The sequence below is a fragment of the Equus caballus genome, chromosome 24 (assembly GCF_041296265.1).
Source record: "Equus caballus isolate H_3958 breed thoroughbred chromosome 24, TB-T2T, whole genome shotgun sequence".
In the NCBI taxonomy this organism is placed as follows: domain Eukaryota; kingdom Metazoa; phylum Chordata; class Mammalia; order Perissodactyla; family Equidae; genus Equus; species Equus caballus.
Genome location: NC_091707.1, coordinates 29977501 through 30003321, shown reverse-complemented (window position 1 = coordinate 30003321; position 25821 = coordinate 29977501). Strand labels below are relative to the sequence as shown.

Genomic DNA, 25821 nt, shown 5'->3' with positions numbered 1-25821 from the left:
CCAAATCCATCAGCAGAAAGAAAAGTTACTTCAGGGAGCAAAGCAAAAGAGGTAGAAAAGAGAGAGCAGAGGTGGGCTCACAAAAAGCAAAGGTTTCTACACCACATGATTCTTTTAATTGCTGCCTTCTCATTTTTACATTTTAAATATTGGTTTAACTAATCCAGACTACTTTTTATAGAATTACCTATTACTGCAGGATTAATTAGGAACATGACCTACAAAAGATGAAGTTCCTGATTATAACATAAAATCCAGAAAAACAATCAAGTTCTTAAATTCCAGGGGAATATAAAAAGAACAAGATTTTATAAGAGAAGGGGTTAAACTCTTCCAAACTATCATGAATTCAACAGCTGTAAATGCTCATCGTTTTGAATTTCAAATTAAAATGTAGGGAAATAATTTGGATAATGGTGATTTTGGACACAGAGATTAATAAAAGTATATGGGACAATATACACACTTGCTTAAGAAAGCACATGTAAACTGTTTTTGTATTCTTAAAAGAAATTAAAGCACAAATTTTTGTTTTGTTTTTTTTTACAGGGAAAGAGTCAGCCTGAGCTAACATCAGTTGCCAATCTTAGTCCCTTTTTTTTTCCTCCCCAAAGCCCCAGTGCATGGTTGTACACCTAGCTGTAAGTGCCTCTAGTTCTTCTCTGTGAGCCACCACCACAGCATGGCAACTGACAGACGGGTGGCATGGTTCTGTGACCGGGAAATGAACCCAGGCTGCTGAAGAAGCAAGAGCGCCGAACTTTAACCACTAGGCCATCAGGGCTAGTGCTGGCTCAAAGCACAAATTTTTTTAATAGATTTTTATATTTCTAATTCAAGACATACACTCATTAGATTTGACACAACTGAGAATAAAACACTTATTAAAATTTCAATGGAAAATTATTTCCAATATTATAAATAGATGCTTTCTTAATTAGGAATATTGGAAAAAATTAAAATATTTTTTGTTCAGTACACTATAGAGGTTGAAAAATTCAACAAAGATGTACTTAGAAGTATATATATATATATATTCAATTAGTCATACTTTACCATAAATTAAATATTTTAGTTCTGTGTTATTTACTAGGTCCTGGTGATTATGAAATAAGATACTAATTTTTAAGCAATACAAAATAAAACATATATTTTAGTGAAATAAAATAATCAAACCGGCTTATCAAGCTGAGGTCAATTATCTGTTATTCCTCAACAAGTTGACCATTCAGTTCATATTCATATTAAATACTATCAAGATGTTGGGAAAGATGTTGCATTAATATTAATTTGGAGTAGGAAAAAAAATGAAATGCTGACCTAAAGCCTCTATTTACATTTCTGTAACTGCCCTAAACTGATTTTTACAACTTAAAATTGACTTAACCAAGCTGATCATTTTGTTTAAATAACGCAACATAAGGCATGCATAATGCAATAGGTCGCATGCAAAGAAAGCCTAAAGAGCTTAAAAGCATAGGAGAGAAACTGGAAGAAAAACAAAAACAAAGCTATTTCAATGCTTTCTTGAGACTGACAGAACAGGTTAGAAGGTCTGTTACATGCAGGCTAAGCATGGTGGAATTTTAAAATACCATACCTTAGGGGTGATCCGATGAGCAATGTAGGAGGGGTAGGGTTACTCCCTGCATTGTGCCGGCGCCGCACTGCCTGGCGCCTAAATGTGCTGCGTTCACGGCGAAATGCCACCGCCTCCTCGCTGGCCTGTGCTGCTGCATCAAGACAGACTTAGGTCAAATCGGAGCCTAGTCAGAGATGTACCTAGCAGCTGAGCCTGTCTCTCCCTCGATTTCCCACCCTTAAAGGTAAAGAGAACTAGTCTAATTGAGCCAAATCATTTTCATACATATCAGGGAATACACAAGTATGTGTCGTTTATGTAAAGATAATTGTTTCTTTAAAAATAATGTTTTTGATCTACTATCTGGCTTCATCATCTCTTCAACCTCAATTTCCTATTTTAAGAACTCTGTTGTTTTAAATATTTTTCTAAAGGCCTCATTTATTTAGTCCTATAATTCCTCTATTCCTCCTTTAATTGTCAGTCTTAAAAGCACAGTATTTGTTAGACTAATAGGAATGGGGCATTAGTTTCTTACTCTCATGAGAACGGTAAAAGTAGCAATGACAGTACTTCACTTCTGATGCTGGGGAGTAAGGCAGTAAGTTTATCCCACACTACCCTGTGCCACACCTTTGGCAACATGAAATGGACCCAATGATTGCTAGGTTGCACAACTAGTTTTTTAAATGTTCAATTCAAGATAGCATGAATACATCTTAACTGTGAAGTAGTTTGCTGCCATCAAACTCTATTCAATTCTATGCCCCCAGCACAAGTTCCCTCAGCATTAGGAAGCAAATACCAGCAAAACGGCAAGTAAAGAAACTCATAATCCAAAAGCAATACAGTACAAACTAAAACCAAGTACCACACAACGAGATAGTCACAACAGCTTAATAGAATTACATAAAATTTTATAAAACCACACTAATTAACTTATTTGAGTTTCTAAAACAAAATGCAAAATATTTATTCATTTGAATTTAAAACAATTGTTTCCTAGTGATCTAAATATTTTAGTAATCATTTAGAGTTTAAGAAAGGGCATTTTGATTCTAATATAAATAAAGACAAAACAACTTAGTACAGAAACATTCTTTCCAAACATCTTAAAATTTGTGCTTTTTTTAGTAAGCATGAAACAGATTACAAAATCAAGAATGTTATATTTAGATTTCAGTCCTATTGCAAGCCTCTCTGACATTTTAAAAGCATTACAAATTCTCAAATCATTATTCTGTTTAACAATAGCCAATTCCATCAATCTGAATGTTGATTTTAATAAACAAAGTATTCTTTTAAGTGTGTACATTTTTATCCCCTCCCCAGGTTGCACCAGTGAGTATTTTTTGTGCATTTAATCTGTAACGATTAGAAATACAGGGCCTACCTCCAGAAAGCACCGACTTCTGTGTCATATTTAGACGTTGTTTTCTTTTATTGAAGGAACGACAAGCAAAGAATTATTTCATCCATCTGGCTAACTTCTGCCAGTAAGAAGTCTAAGTCACGAATTACAGACACTTTATTTACATTACTTCTTTTTCAGCTTACACACTACAGAGACAGTCTAAAGTTAGGCAACTAAATAAGAATTAGGTTTTGGGGCTTTGGATCCAAATCAAACTTGACTCCTTAAGCTAATATTCCTTTTTCTTTTTCTCCAGCTTTATAAAGATATACTGAAAATTCCTTTAAATGTGAAAAAGCTGTTGTGATGTAAAAGCTCACGTACGCAAAAATTATATATGATCTGTGAAAACAGATGATGCTGATTGAATCTGGTCATCTAGAATCGTGCTGTCCAACATGGTAGCCACTACTTACATGCGGCTATTTAAATTAACTAAAATTACATAAAACTAAAAATTCAGTTCACCAAATTCATGAACCACATTTCAAGTGCTCAACAGCTACATGCGGCTAGCGGCTACCATTACTGGACAACACAGATACAGAACATTTCCATCATCATGGAATGTTGTGTTGGACAGTGCTGATCTAGGAAGTCAAGGATTCCCTTCTGTCACCAGAATCTGCAAAGTATATTGTGTTCTTTGCCTATTTCCGACAACCATAACCTCAATAAAAAGAAACTGCAACCAGCACTGTCACAAAGGAGAAAACATGTATTAGCAGGGCAGTCATTGGATGAAAGAGAAAACAAGCCACATGAAGAAAGAAATGAAAACTTAGATGAGTGACTGGTATACCTATTAACGGTTCTTAGACATCAGTAAGGTTAACTCACGTTATGGAATTTAAAATCACTCTTTTAAAACTCAACTCAAGATTTATTTTGTGAACTTACATTGAAAATTTCTTTTCTATCATCGTAACAAACTACTGCAAAATTTACAGGTCAATTCACTTCATTAGGAAACTTTCAAACATTCTCTCTAGTTTTAGTTATTTTGGTTCAACCAAAATAACAGAGCAAAATTTACCTAGATACAATGGATAGATATAATATAATCCATGAAATGTACTAAAATTATTCAGAAGGATTTGGAAAAAAAGTAGTAAGTGATAACTGAATACTGAGCATTGGAAGAAGGGAAACAGGAAACTGTTTTCTTTATGATCTTCTTTCTACTGAAGACTTAATGGTACCAATTTTAAGTAAAAGCTAGTTATTCCATGGGATGAAAAGGCAAACTACAGTGTCCATTTACAGTCAAAACATTCTTTGGCTTCCTCAGAAAACACATTATTTTTTGCTATTAATACACCATTTATATTTTGTTATCTGCAAAATAAATACATGTTAACCCTACTTACTTTCTTAATAAAATAGTTTTGGAAACATATCAAGGTGAAAGTTGAGACATCCACTGAACAATGTATTAAAATTATGATTACTCCCTATGTTATCAGGTATAAATATCTAATGCTAAAAAAATTTTCAATGTTTGCTATAGCAATTACTTTAACAGTAGCTAGTATCGCACATTCAACTGAAAACACTACGCTATGATTTATGGTCACAACAAACAAGACTAAACCACGCCCCTTGGGAATGTGCTGCTTCTACAGGACATTTCTATTTGGAATAGGGCCCAGAGGGGGCCAAGTTCTCTTAGAGCCAACAAAAGAAAAGCGTCTTTAAAGCTTAAAATAATTTGCTGTAAGTATATTCAGTCACATAAATTTTAGCCACATTTGATGAAAATTCACTTCTGCAATCCAACTGCAATATTTTTGATTCCTTTAACTTATAAGAGAAAGAAAACAAAACAAAATCTTTTAACTAGGGAGCTAGACAGGAGGGAGAAAACACTTAAAAATTTGGTTTTGAAGTTGACATTGCTTAAAACCTAATATCTCCTGAAAAAAAATGAAATTAACTAGTATAATAATAAGAGCATAAAATGCAAATAGTGATGTGTACTCTAGGTACAACTAAATTTTATGAATGTGTAGGTAAAAGAGAAAAACCCCCACAATCTGTGGTTCAAAAACCATGAATGAGAAGACAGATAGAAAATACTTTCAAGGACATTTATTTAGACAACTGTGAATTTTTTAGCTTTTATTTTTAATTACAAGAGTCTTGACTTCCTAATCATTTCTTTGCATTAAGAAAACTTCAAGAGACTATTACGATCATAGTAAATTTAAGAGAGAACTTCAGATAATTTAGCTCTTTACTTCTGAGGTAGTGACACATCAGTTAAGTTTAAACATTTACTGGGTGCCTAAGGGCAATTCACGCACAAGGCACAGATATCCTAAGACATGTTAGACAGTTGTGATCTGATCTATTTCAAAAGATCCAAAAAAACCACAAAACCCACAATACACACCTCCCACCTCAGGTGCTACTTCCCATTTACTTCAACGAGTTGAGAAAAATTCTAAGCATTCTATACTGAATTATTTTAGTGCAACTATTTATTTTTATATGGGGGTATTGAAACAACAGACTATCAGTTTGTTTTACTCTGTGAATGAGAACAGGGAAAGCATTAAAGGCACTAGCATAATCTCAGGATGGCTGGGATGCACAAAAGAGCAAAATTCGGTGAGGTGGGAGGTAAGGGTTGTCTGTATTTTATCTCAAAAATTTCAAAGTTATGGGGACTGGGCCGGTGACATAGTGGTTAAGTTCACATGCTCCACTTCAGCAGCCCAGGGCTCGAGAGTGTGGATTGTGGGTGTGGACCCACACATTGCTCATCAAGCCATGCTGTGGCAGTGTCCTACATACAAAATAGAGGAAGACTGCCACAGATGTTAGCTCAGGGTCAACACTCCTCAAGCAAAAAGAGGAAAATTGGCAGTAGATGTTAGCTCAGGGCCAATCTTCCTCACCAAAAAAAGGGGGGGGTGAGTTATGAACATAAATATGTACAGAAAAAGATGCCACTTAAAAATGATGTCAATCATACAACTGATTGCTTAATGAAAGGATTCATATGTAAGAAGTTACTTTCTAGTTGTTACGTACTGCTATGGCTGGCCTCTTGTGAAGCTCATTTGATATTAAAGGAATTAATAAAAATTTAGACAGAGGAAAGTGCTCAAGAAAAGTTATTTTCAGTGGGGAGTGTTTATTGTAGGAAAAAAGGAGTAAATTTGGAAAGATCACGAAAATAAACGTGTGTCTTTTGGCACCTCAAACAGATTAGAAGCAAATGCTATTAGGAAATGAGACTCTAAAGAAAGAAGGGGAAAATACGAAACAAGTAAGTGTATATATACACATCAGAAAAATAAAAGATATATACAAACATTCTGAAATACACTGAAATATTCCTCAAGATAAAAACTGTTTACTTAAGAATACAAGTTATATGAAGAAATGAACATTGAAATGATTTTGCAAAAAAAATCTTAAAAGAAATATTTTAGTCTAGGCATGAAATCCATTTTACCTAAACATCTTTTCCCTTTCTTACTTTCCATGTCTGCCAAGGATGATGCTAACACCAGCATGCAAAGATTTTGTTCTAATATAGAAACAAATACTTATAAGCGTCATTTTCTGGGAGGCCAAAGAACAATGAGAACCTACTGCACGACTCTTAAGTGTTCCTTCTGAGTTAAAATAATTTCCATCTGTGAAAACATTTTAAAGGACCACTCGACATTTTGACAATTAAAGCAACAAACAACAGCAAACAACAAAACTATTAGCTGTGTCTTGAGACAAAGAGAATTTGCACATCCAGGGCCGGCCTGGTGGCTTGGCGGTTAAGTTTGCACGTTTTACTTCTCGGTGGCCCAGGGTTCACCGGTTCAGATCCCGGGTGTGGACATGGCACCACTTGGCACACCATGCTGTGGTAGGCATCCCACATATAAAGAAGAGGAAGATGGGCACAGATGTTAGCTCAGGGCCAGCCTTCTTCAGAAAAAAAAAAAAGAGGAGGATTGGCAGTAGTTAGCTCAGGGCTAATCTTCCTCAAAAAAAAAAAAAAAAGAATTTGCACATCCTTATTGATATTTTCCACAATCCCAGGCAGCCAAACAAATACAGTTGGGTAGACGAAATGGTTTCAAGAAATTAAATGATACTCTAGAGTCATAATTCACAAGAACAGTTCCTAAACGATACAGTTTTACTTTCACAGGTAGTTCCTAATCTTTTTGTTTTTAAAGATTGGCACCTGAGCTAACAACTGTTGCCAATCTTTTTTTTTCCTGCTTTTTCTCCCCAAATCCCCCCAGCACATAGTTGTATATTTTAGTTGTGGGTCCTCCTAGTTGTGGCATGTGGGATGCCGCCTCAGCATGGCTTGATGAGATGTGCCATGTCCGCACGCAGGATCTGAACCAGTGAAACCCTGGGCTGCCGAAGCGGAGTGTGCGAACCTACTCACTCGGCCATGGGGCCGGCCTCCCCAATCTCTTTTAATTCTTTGCAAATAGGGTGAAAGATACAGAATCTCTAGCAGAAAATTGCACTTAGAAACAAATTTTGTATCTATTTTCAGGAGATTCATCTAAAAAGAGGTGATTAGTGAATACATATGTGAAGTGACATACATTTGAAAAGAGAAACTTCCTCACAAATGACTAAAAGGCATTAGTGTACTCGTTTTCATAATAAATCTACAATTTCCACAGCACTTTTACATATTTCACCTCATTAGAGTCTGACAGTTAACTGTGAGACAGGCCTACACAGTTACTAGCCTTGTTTTACAACTGAGGAAACTGAGGCACCGATTTAATGGCTTGCTATAATCCCCAGTTAGTAATTAGAGACAGTATTAAAATGTAACTGTTTGATTCCTTATCCAGAACTTCACCACTGCTAGAAAGAAAACTACTATATCTGCTCCTACCATACAAAATCAGGCATAGCCTGATTTTGGGAATTGTACAGACAAACTCTTATATATCTTATCAATAAAATACCTCTTTTCTTGATATGTTTCAAGAAAAGACAATTTTTCCAAGTAACTGAAGCAGCCAAACTTGTTTACTACATTTAATGAGCATTCTCATTAAATTTGATTTTACATGTCTGAGCTTTCTTCTCAGTATAGACTAAGAGAATCTTTCCTTAATGAATCTGCATCAGTCACATATACATTTATTACCGCATTATGCTGTACTACAGCATCAAGTTATGATACTACGGTGTCCCTGAACACTATCAACATTAACAAGTCAATTTGCCCCTGCATTTAATGACCCCAGCCAGTTGTGATTTTTGCTTTGGTTTGTATGGTTGCTCCGGCTTCCCATTTCGTGTTAGCAGTGTAGTCCTGCGGCTGTCATTATTTTAGCATCTGCAAGCACCCCTCCCCCCCTTTTACTAATTTACGTCTTCTAACTTGCCATGTGGACTGGAGCATCAGGAAATTAATTTCTTAGAATTTAGAGGGGCCGGCCCTGTGGCTGAGTGGTTAAGTTCGTGCGCTCCACTTCTGCGGCCCAGGGTTTCACCAGTTTGGATCCTGGGCACAGACACGGCACTGCTCATTAGGTCATGCTGAGGTGGCATCCCACATACCACAACTAGAAGGACCCACAACTAAAATATACAACTATGTACTTGGGTGATTTGGGGAGATAAAGCAAGAAAAAAAGAAAAAAGATTGGCAACGGTTGTTAGCTCAGGCACCAATCTTTAAAAAAAAAAAGAAGAAGAATTTAGAGACCCCCTATTTAGTAAGGTACAAAAGCTTTAATTCACATGTTCTTGTCTGTTCTGTGGTCTTCGTCTTTTCTTTCTAAAGTTCAGTGATACTTGGGTTCAAAATAGCCGGCCTTGAAGTTACATGTATGGCAGAAACTCTCATAAATTATTGAGATTTGGCTTTTCTTTGAATAAAGTAATATTCCCTCAACAAAAGACTATCTTTGGTTCCCAACACAAAAATATTATAATAGGATTTCATGCTTATGGAAGAGTGACCCAAACATTATATTTAAAATAATTTTCTCAAACAGAAAACCAGAGGTTAAGAAATTCAGAAAAAAATACAAAGAATAATAGACCAAACATAAACCTTTCCATTCTAGTTCTTCTTTATAATCTGCTGACTCATGCAGTAAGTTTAAGCAACCCAAAAGAAAATGAATTTTTAAAAGTAATACAGGCTAGAAAACAAAACACTTTTCTATCATATATAACTTGTCTGTACTTTTTTATTCTTAAAATATTAGTCATAAATTATTAAAGATACGCTTTATAATTATAAAAGAAAAATTAAATGCAAAACCAGAGATCAACAAGAAAATGCGTCAGTTTGAATCTAAAACTTTTTTTCTAGAACATTATTTGATGAAATCCAATTTTAACCAAAAGTACTTGATTAATGGTGAGAAGTCCTATAAAAATAATCACTTGTGGGGCTGGCCTGGTGGTGCAGCAGTTAAGTTCACATATGCTGCTTCAGCAGTCTGGGGTTCACAACCAGTTTGGATCCCAGGCACAGACCTATGCAACACTTGTCAAGCCATGCTGTGGCAGGCATCCCACATATAAAGGAGAGGAAGATGGGCACGGATGTTAGCTCAGGGCCAGTCTTCCTCAGCAAAAAGAGGAGGATTGGCGGCGGATGTTAGCTCAGGGCTAATCTTCCTCAAAAAAAAAATCACTTGTTACATGACTGAATATCAAAATGTAAGTTATATGTCACATTGCTGCCAAAATAAGATCAAAGTCCACATTACTAGATTAGATGTTAATAAAAATGGTTTTCTGTTGGTATTATGTAAGAAATTAGGAATTCAGATATTATTCTTGTTTTTACTATTGTCGAGCTTCACAATGGTACAATGAAAATCTAATATATTTCTATTTTTAATCATTTTCTTCTACTTTAAGGACAGGATACATTTGAGTAGCATAACAAACTGGCCTGTATAATAGAAATGCCAGTACTATTAAGGATTTACTATGTGCCAGGCACTGTTCTAAACATTTCACATCTACTAATTCCTTTAATCCTCACAACAACCCTATGAGATAGACACTATCATCACTTCCATTTTATGATGAGGAAGCTAAGGTTTAAGAAGGTAAGCAGCCTCCCCAGAGTCACGACCACAGTGGAGCCCATATACTAACAAGAGTGGATGACACGTCACTATGTTAGATTATTCCTATTTTAGAGGATTTTACTTTAGTACTTTAAAGCACATTTCCTAAATTCCATCCTTCCACACTACCAACACCATTCGGCTTAAAAATAAAACGAGCAGAAATTGTTGGAGAAGTCATCAACACCCCTAAATTCATTACGGTAAGATCTATTTATGGTTTATATCTAGGCATATGAATGGTCAAGCAGCATCCTCTGTTTTATTGACATATTTCAGGAGTACAGTATGTAAGGTAGAACAGACAGACCAAAAAATTTCTCCTAAATTGACAGAAAGGACCATAACAATTAATGCTAATATAAAGAAATCTTTACCAAGTATTTGAGAGTCTACGTAATTTTTAAATAATGACAACCAAAACACATCCCCTCCCGCTACCTCCAATCTTCCACAAACAAATCTCTAATAAAATGTGATAAAAATCAACTAATTATAAATCCTCAACACATTTAAGCAGTTTAGTTTTGCTCTCATTTTTATTCTAAACACAGTGAAGCTCAAATAAAAACAGCCCCTATGATGCCTTCCTTTGGCAAAAAATGTTTTTTAACAGCCCAGAGACTATTATATTTATTCCATCAGAGTGCATGGAAATTTTTAGTTCATTGTTTGTTTCTTAGTAATAGTGAACGGTTTGTTTTTTAAAGATAAGAACACAAATAAATGAAAGCAAAGCTGGACTCTGGAAAAATGAGGCTCATCTGGGTCAAAGATCTGCAACGAGAAGCAAATAAGACCTTCCACATGACTTTTCCTGAAGAACAGAACACTCCACATTCCCTGTGAAAAGGAAGTGACATCTCAAACACGAAGACATGAAGATTTACCATAGCTCTTGCACACAGTTTTTTCCTATTTACATTTCAACAATTTTTAGAACAGCAATATTTTCCTATCACAGCACGTTCACTCTTAAAATTTATTTTAATGCAACTTTAAAAATTAAACTAAAACCCAAGAGTTTCTTGCATGTCATGAACATATTGAAATGATTTGCATGAGAAATCACTAAAGGCATTTCAAATCTTTTACAAAAAACAGAATGATAATCACATCACAGACTCAAGGGAATTTTAATTACTATATTGTCACCAAATGTTTATAATCACTTCAGGTATAATCAGTTCTTAATATTTAAGTTTGATAGACTATATTCTTCCTTAGGTACTAAAGATGCTTTTCTGCATTCTTATTAGAAATTACTCTTTGTTAGAAACTATTCCAAAAGAAACAAGAGAATGTTTACCACAATATGGACTTTTAAAATACTCTAGGTGAAACTAGAATTCTTTGAGAGAAAAAGCACGTCCCTTATGTTTCAGAATGTTTATATACACAAAATACTCAGCTTAACTTTCAGTAAGAGACTGAACGTTACTACACCTACAGACTAGAAACTTTAAAGACAGAAGCTTGAATGAAGGGACTGGGCTAGAGGGTAAAAAAGCTACAGTGCCAGCAACAGACTTCATCTGATTCTGCTCAAGAATCAGATTCTGTAGTAAACAGAATAAACAAACTATTCTGGGTAGGAGGAAAGCGCTAGAAACAACTCTGAAATAAAATGGCCACAACACGCTGACAATATAGAATCACCCATTGAATTTTGCACAATTTCCCATAAACCTGAAATAAATAAGCTATTACTTTAACCAAAACACCACCACTGTTATCATAGGGAGCATCATATTTACATTAATGCATATTAAGTGGCAATATAAATTACAAGTGTCAATTTAATAAACTGTAAGTGTGAAGTTAAAGAAAAATATTAAAATGTTAATGCCTGAAACTTGAGTAAGCAAGAAATAAAACCAAAGAGACAGACAAAAGTTCAGACAAAAGCCACAAGTTCTCAAAGTACACAGAACTAAAGTAATATTTGGAAAAATCTTATATAACAGGTTGAGTGATCTAATTCTGAAAGTTCAGTGGCACACACTGCATAAGAGACGACGAAAAATGGTTTGGTGCCCTAATAAAATTCTATATTCTGTTGCTGCTACTGTTGTACAGAGAAGGAAGAGGACCAATTTTTGTTATTCCTGGTAAAACATTAAAGGGGCAACTGGCTTAGAAAAGGTGAATGCCATCAAGAACAAATTGATATATCCAAATAATACAACTGAAAAAAATATTTTCTTGGTATTCATATCAAAACCTTTCCTAAGATAACCATGTCCTTCCTCACGGAAGAAAGTTTGTTTTGATAACATCGTGGAAGGGGGGATATAAACACAAAGTATACTTTAATAAGTACTACCCTGATCAAAAGAACCAAAAATTGTTGTGACTCTTGGGGAAATTTCTTCCTGTAATTTACTTACCTCCACTGACTGCATCTTGCTCTTCACCTTCAGGAAATGCAACCTGGCTTGGCAAGCTATTCCTAGATCGAGTGACTGTCTCTAACTGGGAAGCCCGTCCCAATAAAGATAGCTCATCTAGCACCTCTCCCTCTTTGGCCTCGAGATCTGATTTTGAAGTGGTTAAGGGTTTTATACTTTCGGGCGCCATTAGCCTACTGGAGTCATTCAAACATGCTACCGTGCCACTGTCTAGGCTCAACACTCGGGCCCGAGTCTTGGCACTATTTGTGCTGGAAGTCCGACGTGCTGTCCGCTTTTTGCCAGTTCCTTCAGGACCCAAGTGGGTTTTGTGTGCGTGCTCCGAGTCAGTGCCCCTTTCTTTAGGGATGTGTTTGGTCTTGAGAGCACTGCATCTGCCCTCGGGAGACTGACACGAATGAGAAGTGGTGCTAGAAGAGCTATCACTGCTGAACTGGTGAGCAGACTGGACACTTGAAGCTCTGCTCAAGTCACTCTGGTCACTAGAGTCCTCATCATGACAGAATATAGCACTATGTGGCTTGGTACCAGAAACACCTCGAAAGGAAACGTAGTCCCTATGCCGACTTGAATCAAAACTGCTGGCCCGTTTTTTTCCTGTCCGTCTCCTCCCTGACTTATGGGCGGAGGCTGTCCGGTGGATTAAGCTAGAAGATTTAGGTCGTACATCCCCTTCTTTTTGCTTTCCACCAATGTCTTTACCAACTTTTGAGTCCACGGAAACAGCTGACTTATCACTCTGCTCCTCTTTGTTTTCGGCAGTTTTCCCAAGTGGTCTGTCCCCCTGTGAAGTGAACTCATTTGCATGGGGATTTTTATTGGCTTCTTCAGATGCGGAGGTGCTGAGACCTCTCTGATTGAGCATGTTATCAGAAGTATTAGAATCCTTGGCCTCTTGAACCCCACTATTTGTACACACTTCCAAAACAGTCTTTTCACTACTAGTCCTTTTGTCACTGGCACAGCTACTCTTGTCGTCTGCGTCAGCACAGCACTCTTTTTTCCTACCACTTTTCTTCCCTACTTTAGGAGACTCCTCATGCTCTGACAAGATGCTCTCTATGTGAGTTGAGCTGGTCTGTTCACTTTTATAGCTGCTGACAGTACTGTTAGTGTCACGGTCCGTTCCACTGCAGTAGCTCTCTGTTGACCCACTACTCCGCGTGCTCAGGCTCCTCAAGCTGTCCATGCTTTTGTCTGCTTTCAAAGCTTTGCTCTTTCCACTTTTTGTAGGTGGTTGAGAATTACTGTTTTTCAGCTCACCAATAAGCTGAAACTCCCCAGATAAACAAGAATTTTCCACCAAGGATTCTTTGGATCCAGAATGAGGCTTGGAAGATTCTAACTCACTAACTGGATCTAAACCACGTCTTTGCTGATAGAGAGGGAAGTCATTCAATGAAGTGTCTGGAAAAGCCACAGCAGAGCTAGAAGTCCGTGGTACGCCTCTCGGCCGGTGATCTTTCCTGTAAGAGTGTGAATGTAAGGGGACGAGAGAAGCTACTTCTGTGTCACAGGCACTGGACAGAGACTGCTCGACGTGGTGGTGGTGGCTATGACCTGGCAGGCTCACTTTGTCACTGAAGTCCCTTGGTAAGTCCTGTCCACAAGAGGATAAGGAAGGCTGAATGGAGATGAAGGAATCATTGGAGACCAGACGGAAGAGCTTGCGATCAGTTGCCAAATCTGTTTCAAACACATATTTGGAAATGTTAACACAAATCTATGATCTGCTTTTCTACCACTTAACAATGGAAAGAATTCACAGCGTTATACAGTAAATCAAGTATAAACAATTTCTCAAGCAGTTCACTGAATAACAGTCAGCCAGTCATTCGCAAGAGCTGGTTTCTATTTCACAGCTGCACAAAGAAAGCATTCTACTAATGGAATGAACTGAACTTTCAAACCTTCGACTGGCCTCAGAAAAAGTTCTATAGACTAGCAACAATAAAATAAGAGGCAACAAAGGATTATATTTAAAATGGACCTAGACTTTTATGTGAGCTCTGTCTCAAACTTACTGCATGACCTTGGGTTACCTTTCTAAACCTCTGCTTCCTCATCTGTAAATACGATACCAGTCTCCCTGAGTAGTATGTACCATGGAACAACTGAGATAATGACACACACTGTTTACACAATGCCTGGCACAATTAACAGTAGAGATCAGTACTTTACCTCACTAAAACAACACAAAAATCTTTTTGAAAAAATGATATGATCACTTTACAAATTAACAATAACCTAGAGTAATCAGAAACAGAAAAACACCTGAAAGGCTGACCAATGCCTAAACAAGATACGATATAATGCTTAAAATATCTTGCTGTTCATAATGGTTGAAAAGATTAAAACAATAATTACAGGGTAAAATATTGTATTTTCTCTTTCACCATTGATGCAACAATTATAAAATGCCTCATGAAAAAAATACATATCCCCCTCTCCCTGTAAAGACCACTCCTTTAACCCTCCATTTAGGGCAGTGATTGGTGACTGGAGTTACCATATACACTATGTATGTAGATATAACTAAATCCATCTACCTACCTACCTACATTGTAATTTATCTTGAAATATAGCATGACAACCAAACCGCGCGATAGCTGATTTTTTAATACTCTTTGACAGACAAGAAGAATGACTGACTCTGCTGTTAGTTCAATAAAAAGAAAAATTATTGTCTTATTGTCATAACTGTGCAAAAAAAAAAAAAGGATTCTTTACTACTCAGCCATAAAAAAGGACAAAGTCGTCCCATTCACAACAACATGGATAGACCTTGAGGGTATTATGTTGAGTGAAATAAGCCAGACAGAGAAAGACGAACTCTGTATGACTCCACTCATAGGTGGTAGTTAACATATGGACAAAGAGAACTGATCGGCGGTTGCTAGAGGAAAGGGGGGTGGGGGAGGGCACTAGGGGTGAAGTGGTGTACCTACAACATGACTAATAATGATGTACAACTGTAATTTCACAAGGATGCTAACTTTCATAACCTTAACAAAAAAAAAAAGATTCTGTAATAAGCCAGACTCTTCCCAGTAAAGTCTTAACAATAAAAGAATACATTTTCCCCTAAGATTAATATAAAATAAGAATGAACTACTGGAAATGTTTATGTACTTTAAAAAAAATCTAAATCTAGTTAGGTCTAAGGAATTAAAAACTTAGTGACAGCCTCTAGAATACCTTACAAATTGTGATTTATAAATGACCTATTAGGCTTTATCTGATGTTTTAAAGTCTTCAAGATGAGTAAAATCCATGTTCTTTATCATTTGTTCAAAACAGCTCCCACTGCACTTGGGTTCTTACATTCTCTAAATACTAAAATTTAAAAGTTAGCACTGTATTTACTTTTTTGTAGTATTAAATTATAAAGTTATTTCTAAAAACTCTAATAATTATGCAATGGTGCAATATTCATATTTCAAGGTTATGAATTTTACAGAACAAAAACTTAACTGAAACAAGTAGCTGAAAATCACTAATTCTAATATACAACAAAAGACTTTAAAAAACGCTAATGGTCAAAACCAACTCCCTTCTAAGACATTAACAGAACAGAAATTTAAGTTTTTCATTTTAAAAGACAGTCAAACTTTAATATATGCACTTTTTTCAATGTTGCTAAATAAATATACTATTAAAAAAGTTTAATTTTGTCAGGAAGAACTTTAGGTGGTTTCAGGAAATTTTCAAGTAAATACACTTTCTCAGACATTTTTCTTACTGGTAGCAATATAGTCAAAGACAGGCTCAAACCAACACAGACAAATACTATTTTTCACATAATTACACTTTTTTCAGTGCTTACCACTAGCAGTGTTAGGATAAGAAAGGCATGCTCACATACTGCTCTTGGTATGGCAAACTGGCAAAACTAAAGCAATCTGGTGATACGGCCGAAAGCCTTCAAACAGTGTATTCACTCATCATCAGTAATCTATTCCTACAAGTTGCTGCTAAAGGGTAAAATCAGATATGTATATAAGATCTTAGCAAGAAGTTGTTCATCTCAGGTTGTTATAAAACTTCTTAAAACATAAAAAATATAATAATGTCCATTAAAAAAAGAGGTTGAATAAATTATACTTTCTATGAATGACACCATGCAGGAACTAAAAATGTTTTAAAAGATTATGCAATAATACGAGAAAATACCCAAATGAAAAAGACAGCACTGTATAACAAGTATGATTCTAATCTGTAAGAGTTAAAAAGAATACTAAAGGGTATATGTGCGTGTGTTTGTAGGAATGTTAAAAGCAACACACCATATTTAAAGTCCTGATACATGTTACAACATTCTAAGTGAACAAACTCAGACACAAAAAGCCACATAATTCTATCTATATGAAACGTCCAGAATAGGCAAATTCATAGAGACAGAAAATAGATTAGTGGTTGCCAGGGGCTAATTGCAGGAAGAAATGGGGAGTGTAATGGGTATGGGTTTCTTTTTAGGGTGATGAAAACGTTCTGGAATTGAATAGTGGTGATAGGTCTACAATCTTGTGAATATACTAAAAACCACTGAACCGTATACTTTAGAAGGATGAATTTTATGGTATGTGAATTATACCACAACAAAAAAATAAGAAAAAAAAGTGATATACGAAAAAAATATTAACAGTTACGTCAGTGGCAAAAGTGTGAATAATTTTCTCTTCATACTTAACTACATTTTCTAAAATTAACATGTATTACTCTTATAAACAATCATATTCTCCTTCTCTCTTTCGAATAATCTCCATCAAGTATAAAAACATGCTGTTTTCGCTCTTACGTATTCTTACAAAATCCAAATCTCTCATTTATCCACACTTCCCCTGCTATCTATCACCTTACGTCTCTGATCCCCTTTACATAAATTCACCAAAAGAGTAGTATATACTCATTGTTTTCAATTCTTTCTCCTCTAATTCTCTCTTACATGTATCCCAAAACCACTCCATAAACACTGTGCTTATCAAGGTCACCAACGACCTCCACACTTACATCCAATGGTCAAAGTCTCAGTCTCCTATCACTTGACCTTATAAGCAACGTTTAACAAAGCTGATCACTCCACTCCCCTGGAAACACTGCGATCCGACACTCTATCTCACCAGTTGTTCCTACTTACTCTCCTGGATTTATTAAACCAGAGTGGCTCAGAGCTCAATCCTTGGAACTTCTCATTTTTCTATCTACACTCTCTCGTAGATCTCATCCAGTTTTCTGGCCCCATGACAATTAAAATTCAGAAATATCTGTAACTGTTCCTTCATCTTCTACCCAGCCCCTGTACTCACATGGGGATGGGCTGGAGTTCTGATCTCAAGTAGATAAGACATGAGTGAGGCTGGAAAGGGAAACTAGACAATCCCTTCTCTGAAGGGAAAAAGCAGAAGACACTTCTCCACATCCTCAGTTTCCTCCCAATCATCCTGAATCCTGTTGATAAAACGCATGCCAACTAATCAACTGCTAACCAACTAACTAAAGGTCACTGTCCTGTAAATCCAAACCAGACAGAGAATTTAGAAGAGCCCCAACTAATATGTAAGCTGGAATGAACAAGTGCCACTAGGTGGTGCCAAACCGTAGCCAAGACCAACACCAATTTGGATCTAAACTCCAGGTCAGCTAACCATGCAGGTTTGCCCTGTGAGTTTATGAACTTCATGATAATCCAACACCACAGTTGGTGTTTACACTCTGATAATTCCTAAGTTTCAAATCTCAACCCAGACCTCTTACTTGAAATCCAGACTTATCTAATTACCTAATCATTGCCACTTAGAGGTCTAACAACAGCATCTCAAACCTGATATGTCCAAAACAAATCCCTCTCTCACCCTCCCCCACGTTCTCCCCACCCCTAAATCTGCTCCTTCTCAGTCAACCCCCTTTCAGCTAATGGGGACTCCATCCCTCCCACTGCTTAACCCAAAAACCTTACAGTCATCCATGACTACTGTCTCTCTCCCGTGATATCTCCAAATCCATCAGCATCAACACATCCTCTCATTAATACCTTCTACATACTCAGTCAGACTACTTCTCATTACCCTGATCTGTGCCCTGGATTATTGCAATAATCTGCTAACTGAGCTCCCTGCTTCAGACTTTGCCCCTTTTAATATATTCTCAACATAGGAGCCAGCGATTCTGTTAAAATGTCACACAAATCAGGACACTCCTCTGCTCGAAACCCTCTGGCAGTTCCTCATCCCACTGGGCATTAGAACCAAAATCTTTAAAATGGCTTGCAAGACTATACAATGTGTCCCCTCACTTACCCCACACCAGCCACACTACTTCTCAAACCTGACAAGCACGTTCCTACTTTAGGACATTTGCCCACACTCTCATCTCAGCGTGGAGCGAGCCCCTCCCCTAAACATCCTGACAGCTCACTCCTGCAGCTCCTCAGGTCTTTGCTCCCCATGAGAAAGCCTCGACCACGCTATTTGAACTTACAATTCCCCCTGCCCCCACGACTCCCTACCCTCTGTCTCTGTTACTACATACGCTGCATATTCGATTTATACTAGGATGATCTCATACTAACAGTATGGAAGTCACATGAGCAGACATTTTTGTCTGTTTGTTCACTGATTTATCTCCAGTACTAAGAATGATGCTCAGCATGTAATAAGTATTAGATAATATTTGTTAAATGTTAACTCCATGAAAAAATGTTACGTGATAAAAACAAGTTATAAAACTCTATGAAAGTACTACAGTATAGTGATTAAAAGCATTATTCAGGGACTGGCCCGGTGGTGCAGCACTGAAGTTTGCACGTTCCGCTTTGGCAGCCCGAGGTTCGCTGGTTCAGATCCCGGGTGCAGACATGGCACCGCTTGGCAAAACCCATGCTGTGGTAGGCGTTCAACATATAAAGTAGAGGAAAATGGGCATGGATGTTAGCTCAGGGCCAGTCTTCCTCAGCAAAAAGAGGAGGATTCACAGTAGTTAGCTCAGGGCTAATCTTCCTCAAAACAAAACAAAAAACAACGCATGATTCAAAACTAGATCTCAATTATAGACAGCCACTTTGTAGCTGTGTGACTTTGGGCAAGTTTCTTATTACTTCTCTCTAAGCCATGATATGCTCATCTGTAAATGAGAATAATAATGGTATTAACTTCAAATGCTTACAGTGAAGATTAACTGGATGAACGCATATAAAGTGCTTAAAAGAAGACCAACCTGAATCAGGCATTGACAAACTAAAGCCCATGGAGCCAAACAGGCCCTCTGTCTGTTTTTGGAAACAAATCTTAGTGTAACACAACCATGCCCACTCATGTATGTGCTGTTTATGGCCCCTTTCGCTCTACATGGCAGAGTTGAGTAATTGCAAGAGAGATCATATGGCCTACAAAGCTACCTGATCTTTTATAGAAAAAATCTGCTAACCTCTAACCTAGATAGTAGTATGCACTCAGTGAATGTCAGACACCATTATCTATGTCATTATGTATCTTCAAGGATAGGTTTGTGTGTATATAATTCTCAACTGGCCAGACTACAAAATTCTTGCTTGTGCATGGTACTTTTCAGATATAAAATAAAGAGATAAATGCAGTAGCACTAGCCCCTCTAAGATCATTACTTAGTTTTTGAGACATTCTGATGATTACATTTTATAGAAAGTGATATTGTAATTTTCAAACCAATCAATTCACATTTACTTTTATAAGAAAATAGTTTCCAGATCATACAGTATGTTCAGAAGTATTTTTTTAGAGGAGGAGGGGTAGATTACTAGGAGAAGTCCACAAAAGCAAATAAGCAATGGGGCTGGCCCCGTGGCCGAGTGGTTAAGTTCGCGCGCTCCGCTGCAGGCGGCCCAGTGTTTCGTTGGTTCGAATCCTGGGCGCGCACATGGCACTGCTCATCAGACCACGCTGAGGCGGCGTCCCACATGCCACAACTAGAAGGACCCACAACGAAGAATATACAACTATGTACCGGGGGGCTTTTGGGGAGAAAAAGGAAAAAATAAAATCTTTAAAAAAAAAAAAAAAAAGCAAATAAGCAATGATGGGGTACTACAATTCCAAAAAAGCAAAGTTGTGATAAACTTAAAATTCCAAGTACCAGTAACAAAACATGCTTCCAAGAATTGGACCTGGGTAAAATATTAAATTAATGGGAAAATGTCATAACTTGTGATCTATTTGTAACTTCATAAATAAGTTTCATAATTAAGTAGAGGAAATTTATCAGCCTGCCTGCCTATCAAACATCACCCACAACCACAACCACAGGCTGGAAACAGGGAGACAGGTTTCTGTCTCATTGATTATATAACCTGAGATAATCTCCACTTGAAAATTGGGAGACATAGCCATCCTTTCGTATTTGAAAATTAAAAATCAAATAAGAAATGTGGCAGTTCTTAAAAAGAAGTCCATAAAATCCAACATTTATAACGGAGTTGAATAAGGAGGGGAAAAAATCACTTAACACCAAAATTTCTATTTAAATCTGCTATAGGAGTTGCCACATTGGAGGCAGACATACAGTTTCTCAGTAAATCATTTCTCTGTTAAAACATATCGTTAGGCAAGATACAAAGCAGTTGGCATTTAGAGGTCATAGTGAATGGAAAATAACTGTTTCACATAGTAGGTTATCACTAAGCTGGGTAAGACACTGACCAACTAAAGCAGGTGTAGATTCTTATTTTCCATCTCTTACTCAGTCTAGGACATCTGCTCATAAAATTTTTCCCTCTCTATTTAGTTGGCAGAACATGTATAACTGAATTCCAGAAAGCTAAAAGTACTTATAACACTGCATTACTGATATCCTAGTAAATAATTTTAATGTTTCTCAAAAATACCATAATAAGTTATTGTGCCAAAACGTGAGTGGGCATATTTCTATAAACTCACTCTGGTCACCACAATACATAACATCACTGTGGAATATAAAGTTCATGGGGTTGGCCCAGTTGCACAGTGGTTAAGCTCACACGCTCCACTTCAGTGGCCTGGGGTTTGCCAGTTCAGATCCTGGGCACGGACCTACACACTGTTCATCAAGCCATGCTGTGGTGGCATCCCACATAGAAGAACCAGAAGGACTTACAACTAGAGTATACAACTATGTACTGGGGCCTTGGGGAGGGGAAAAAAAAAAAGAAATATAATGTTCTTACCTTGTTCTTCACTTCCTTCCTTACAAAGACTAGAGCTCTGGCCCAGACTTAAACTGATATCGTCAGAAGTCTTAGCAGTGTCTGTATCTCCTACAAAGGTAAGAGAAATGTGAAGATGTTATATTAAAAGTAAAGGCTGTACAGTGTGGCATAACAAGGAAGGACATCAAGTAGTATAGTAGATATCAACTATACTAGTTTACTATATACTATACTGTATGCTGTACCTACTAAAGTAGTTTTTGTCTATCAAGGGTTACAACAATGGAAGATGCATTGAACTATTAGGAAATGTCATAAGACTATCAGACAACGTAATTATCCTCACAGCACTACAAACCAAATAATATGGAAAGCTTCACATTGTTAGCTAATAAAACTATTTCTTTAAAAGAAGGAGTTTTTAAAAAGAAATGAGAATTATGTAATAACTTGAAATAACAGAAATTTCCTTCCCAGGGAAAATTTTAAGCTAAAAAATTATAGGGTAAAAATAATACGAATTTATCCAAAATAGACGTGTAGACTAAAAGGCAAATATAAGATGTATAGAAAAATACTTTCCATTTTTAGTGTCTTATTTATGCCCAATTTAAAGGTTTCACATTAAATTACTCAGCTTTCCATGAATCTCACCAAAACTCATGAAAATATTTTCCCTCAAGACAAGAAAGTTTCTTATAGATCAAAATTTATACTTCATGCAATGTAACGCAAATAGTCAAATACTTTTGTGAAATTTGGATGATGAAGGGGGAACACAATTTAAATCAAATAACCTTTAACATAAGATACACAATTTTATCTACAAAATAATTTCAACAACAATTTTTCATTACATGTGAATATTCAATACTTAGTTATCTTTATTACAACTAAAAATGAAATGGAAAGTAAGAGGCAACTTTGATGTTAGATCATGTCTACCTTTAATAGTTGCTGCTGTTCCAAGACGAGATGAACCAGATCCAATCTAAAACACGACAGGAAGTAAACAAAACTAATTAAGATGGTAGCTACGTCACCATCAATACAGACAAGCAAGAGTACCAAACAAAATTATCACATTATCAAAACATGTTATCAGTCACTTTTATCAGCATTAAAAGATACCCGCTGGGCATGATACATCAGAATCACACAACCTGTTTGCTGTGGCACATGCTGCATTTCTATTACAGATGTGCTGGGATCCTAAATGCCTCTTCACACTCAGGATTGATGGAGCTCCCAGGGCAAGATGTTTCCAACCTCAAGCAATCCATGTCATACAATTATTATCACTTTTTATATTACATCACGACAGGTTAATGTTATGAAAAAAGCAAAACTAGGTATTGAGTCTACCTGAAATAAATTTAGACTTATCAGACCATATAAAGGGAAGCTTTGGAGGACAAAACATTAACATATGCTATGAAGAGTAACCTAAATCTTACTATCAAATTGTTACCATATCAATATGGACTTTCCCTGAGTTCCAGACAAAAAGTAAGTACTTCTTTGTCGATCACTATAACATATTTAAAAAGAACAAAGGCATCAATAAAAAATGTACTTTTAGCACAAACTATAAACAGAAAACTAAAATCTACTGAGCTTCTAGTGCTTATAATCAAGATGGTATAATATTTCTTTAAAATTTCACAGCCATTATTTATTACACTACCATAAAAATCATATAAACAAATACAAATTCCACGAAGATATTAAGGAAATCACATACAACAACATGACAGTTACTAAATCAACAAGTTTAAGTCAATAAGTAACTCTTTCCATAACCTGTTTTCAAGGGATTCAAAAAGAAAATAGTCAAGTAAATTTAACACCTTAGAATAAAATTAGGAACATTCATATAAACTTGTATTTTACGAAATCTTTCCTTCACTAGGTCAATTGAACAGGAGTTTACACTAAGAAATTTGCTCAAAATACAGGTTAATATGGACTTTGAAGGGGTATGAGGGACTTTCTTGATCTGGATGACAATTAAATGGGCACATAAATATGCAAAAACCTACCAAGCTGTACACTTAAGATGTGCATAGTATGCTGTATAAAAGTTATATGGAAGTGAAAAAGTAAGTAAAAATAAGCATACACAAACAGGTTAAAACTACTCAAAAACTCTTGATGTAGCCAATAAAAAAATGAACTTTGCAATATGTTTTGAACTGTTTATTAAGCTTGATTCTCTTGATTTTTCATAATTTCTGCTTTCAATTAGCCATAAGAGGCACTGCAACTAGACAGAAATAAAGAGGTCAAAAAGCATTTTACTGCAAAAGAGTGTTTCACTCTTACCATAGCTGCTATACAAGTTATAGAACTAACATATGTAATTTTTCAACTAGAATAATAAATATATAACCTCCTGGACAGAAATTTAAAAATAAGTAAGCAAACCAAAAAAAAAATCACTGTATGCACATCCTTCTGGGAATTTGAAATTAAAAACAAAACAAAAAACTTTGATTACGGTAGTCATTTGCTCACAACCTCAGAGTGTTCCCTTTTTCTTTCCTTAACAAGCTTCCCATTCTGCTAAGATGTGGGGCATACACATATGTCTTTCAATCTGTGACAAGTGGGCCTAGTCTCTGCTCGAGGTGCATGCCCTAGTTCTGTCAACGAATGCACGGGCGAGGTTGCTGGAGCGCTCAGGGAAAGATTCTTTCATGTCTGAGGAGAAGACGACCAAGGACAACTTCTCTGCCCCACACTGTTGCCTGCTTCTTACTTTTCAGCATGATCATGACCGAAGCTGCTGTGTTCACTCTGCAATCCTGAGGGAAAGCCAAAAACTATGGAATTGCCAACCCAGAGCCCTAACCTTATCGAGCTACTAAACAAATGCCACACAACTACCTCCAGAATTAGGTGATAAACAAACTCTTATTTCTTTAAGTCAACTTAATTAGTTGAGTCCCATTATTTGCTGACAAAAGCATTCTTAATGGATACAGTGAGTGGTTATATTTTATTCTTTGTGCTTTTCTGTGTTATTAAAGTTTATCCCCCCAAATATAAAAGGGTTGTGACTATTTACATGTGAAACTACAGGGGATTGAGAATACAAACTACACTACATCCAAATAAAAGAATGCAACACATTCCCCAAAATGTCACTCTAGAAAAACACTCAATGACATTAACGTTCCAGATACATTCAGTAAAGAGAACCAAGTTCTAACCAGCATGCACACTATAACCCACTTTGTTAAAAAAAGGTTTTTGACTATGACTACGATTTCTATTTTCTTCTTTCCCTCACTTGCTAATTTTCTAAAAGTGAACACAGAAAAGGAAAAAAATTATGAAAAAAGTGGTATCTTCATGCACTTAGAAATGAAGTTTTTTACTTAACTAGTTTGCATAAACCAAAATGGCCCAGGTGTTTCTTCTCTTTGATAAATGCCATAGGAAGGCTCCAGGAAGGATTATGGATGTCAGAGAAAAAAAATTTCTTCCTGTCAAAGAACAATCAACCAAGGCTACCTCCTCCACGAAGCCCAGCCCCCCTCTATGTGGAAACAATTATTTTCTCCTCCAAAATCATTAGCCCTTTTTCTGTACCATTTCTGTGGCCATTATTACACTGTATCTCATATTTCCTTGGTAATATATATCCGATTTACAACTTTGGTTACTTATAGCACATCTACTATGAAATTACAAATGCTTTGAGGGTAAGATCCTCTCTCCACCCCAGACAAATAAATTGCCTTGAATACAATCAGGCACTAAAATATTTGAAGTAAGACAAGCAACAAGAAGAAAGAGAGGGAGGCAAGGGACACTAAAAAGAGGAGGGGGAAAAGAAAGGGAAGGGAAATGGAGAATAGAAGACGGAAGAACGGTAAAGGTGGCAAGAAGGAAAGAATGACAATGACTAAGACAGAGCCACTATGTTCAAGGAGCTCACTAGCTAGTACAGCAGACATTTACATACACAACTACCATCCTGTGTAGTGAGTGCTATCTAATAAAATATGCACAAGAAACATGGTCTGTCTATATTGGTAATATCTCTACCAATTTACAAAAAGCCTAACTCTACTTCTTTCACTTCAATTTCCCTAAAGGGTAACAATAATTACATCAACCATTTCTTTTGTCATAAACAGGAGAAAACAAACACCAAAATC

At 36.4% G+C, this 25821-nt stretch overlaps 1 protein-coding gene across 12 annotated transcripts in view; it reads right to left on the bottom strand.

Moving 5' to 3' along the window:
* Positions 1-25821, bottom strand: part of PCNX1 (pecanex 1) — a 177421-nt gene that overhangs the window by 100634 nt on the left and 50966 nt on the right. For 5 of the 12 annotated variants that reach the window (XM_023628012.2, XM_023628016.2, XM_023628014.2 and 2 more), the window contains exons 4-7: positions 22598-22643; positions 21671-21760; positions 12478-14184; positions 1601-1733 (exon numbers count right to left, since the gene is read on the bottom strand). In XM_023628012.2, coding sequence (XP_023483780.1) covers positions 1601-1733; positions 12478-14184; positions 21671-21760; positions 22598-22643 — 1976 coding nt within the window. The remainder of the gene's footprint in view (positions 1-1600; positions 1734-12477; positions 14185-21670; positions 21761-22597; positions 22644-25821) is intronic. The other 7 variants (XM_070249684.1, XM_023628020.2, XM_070249686.1 and 4 more) reach the window with 2 other exon arrangements.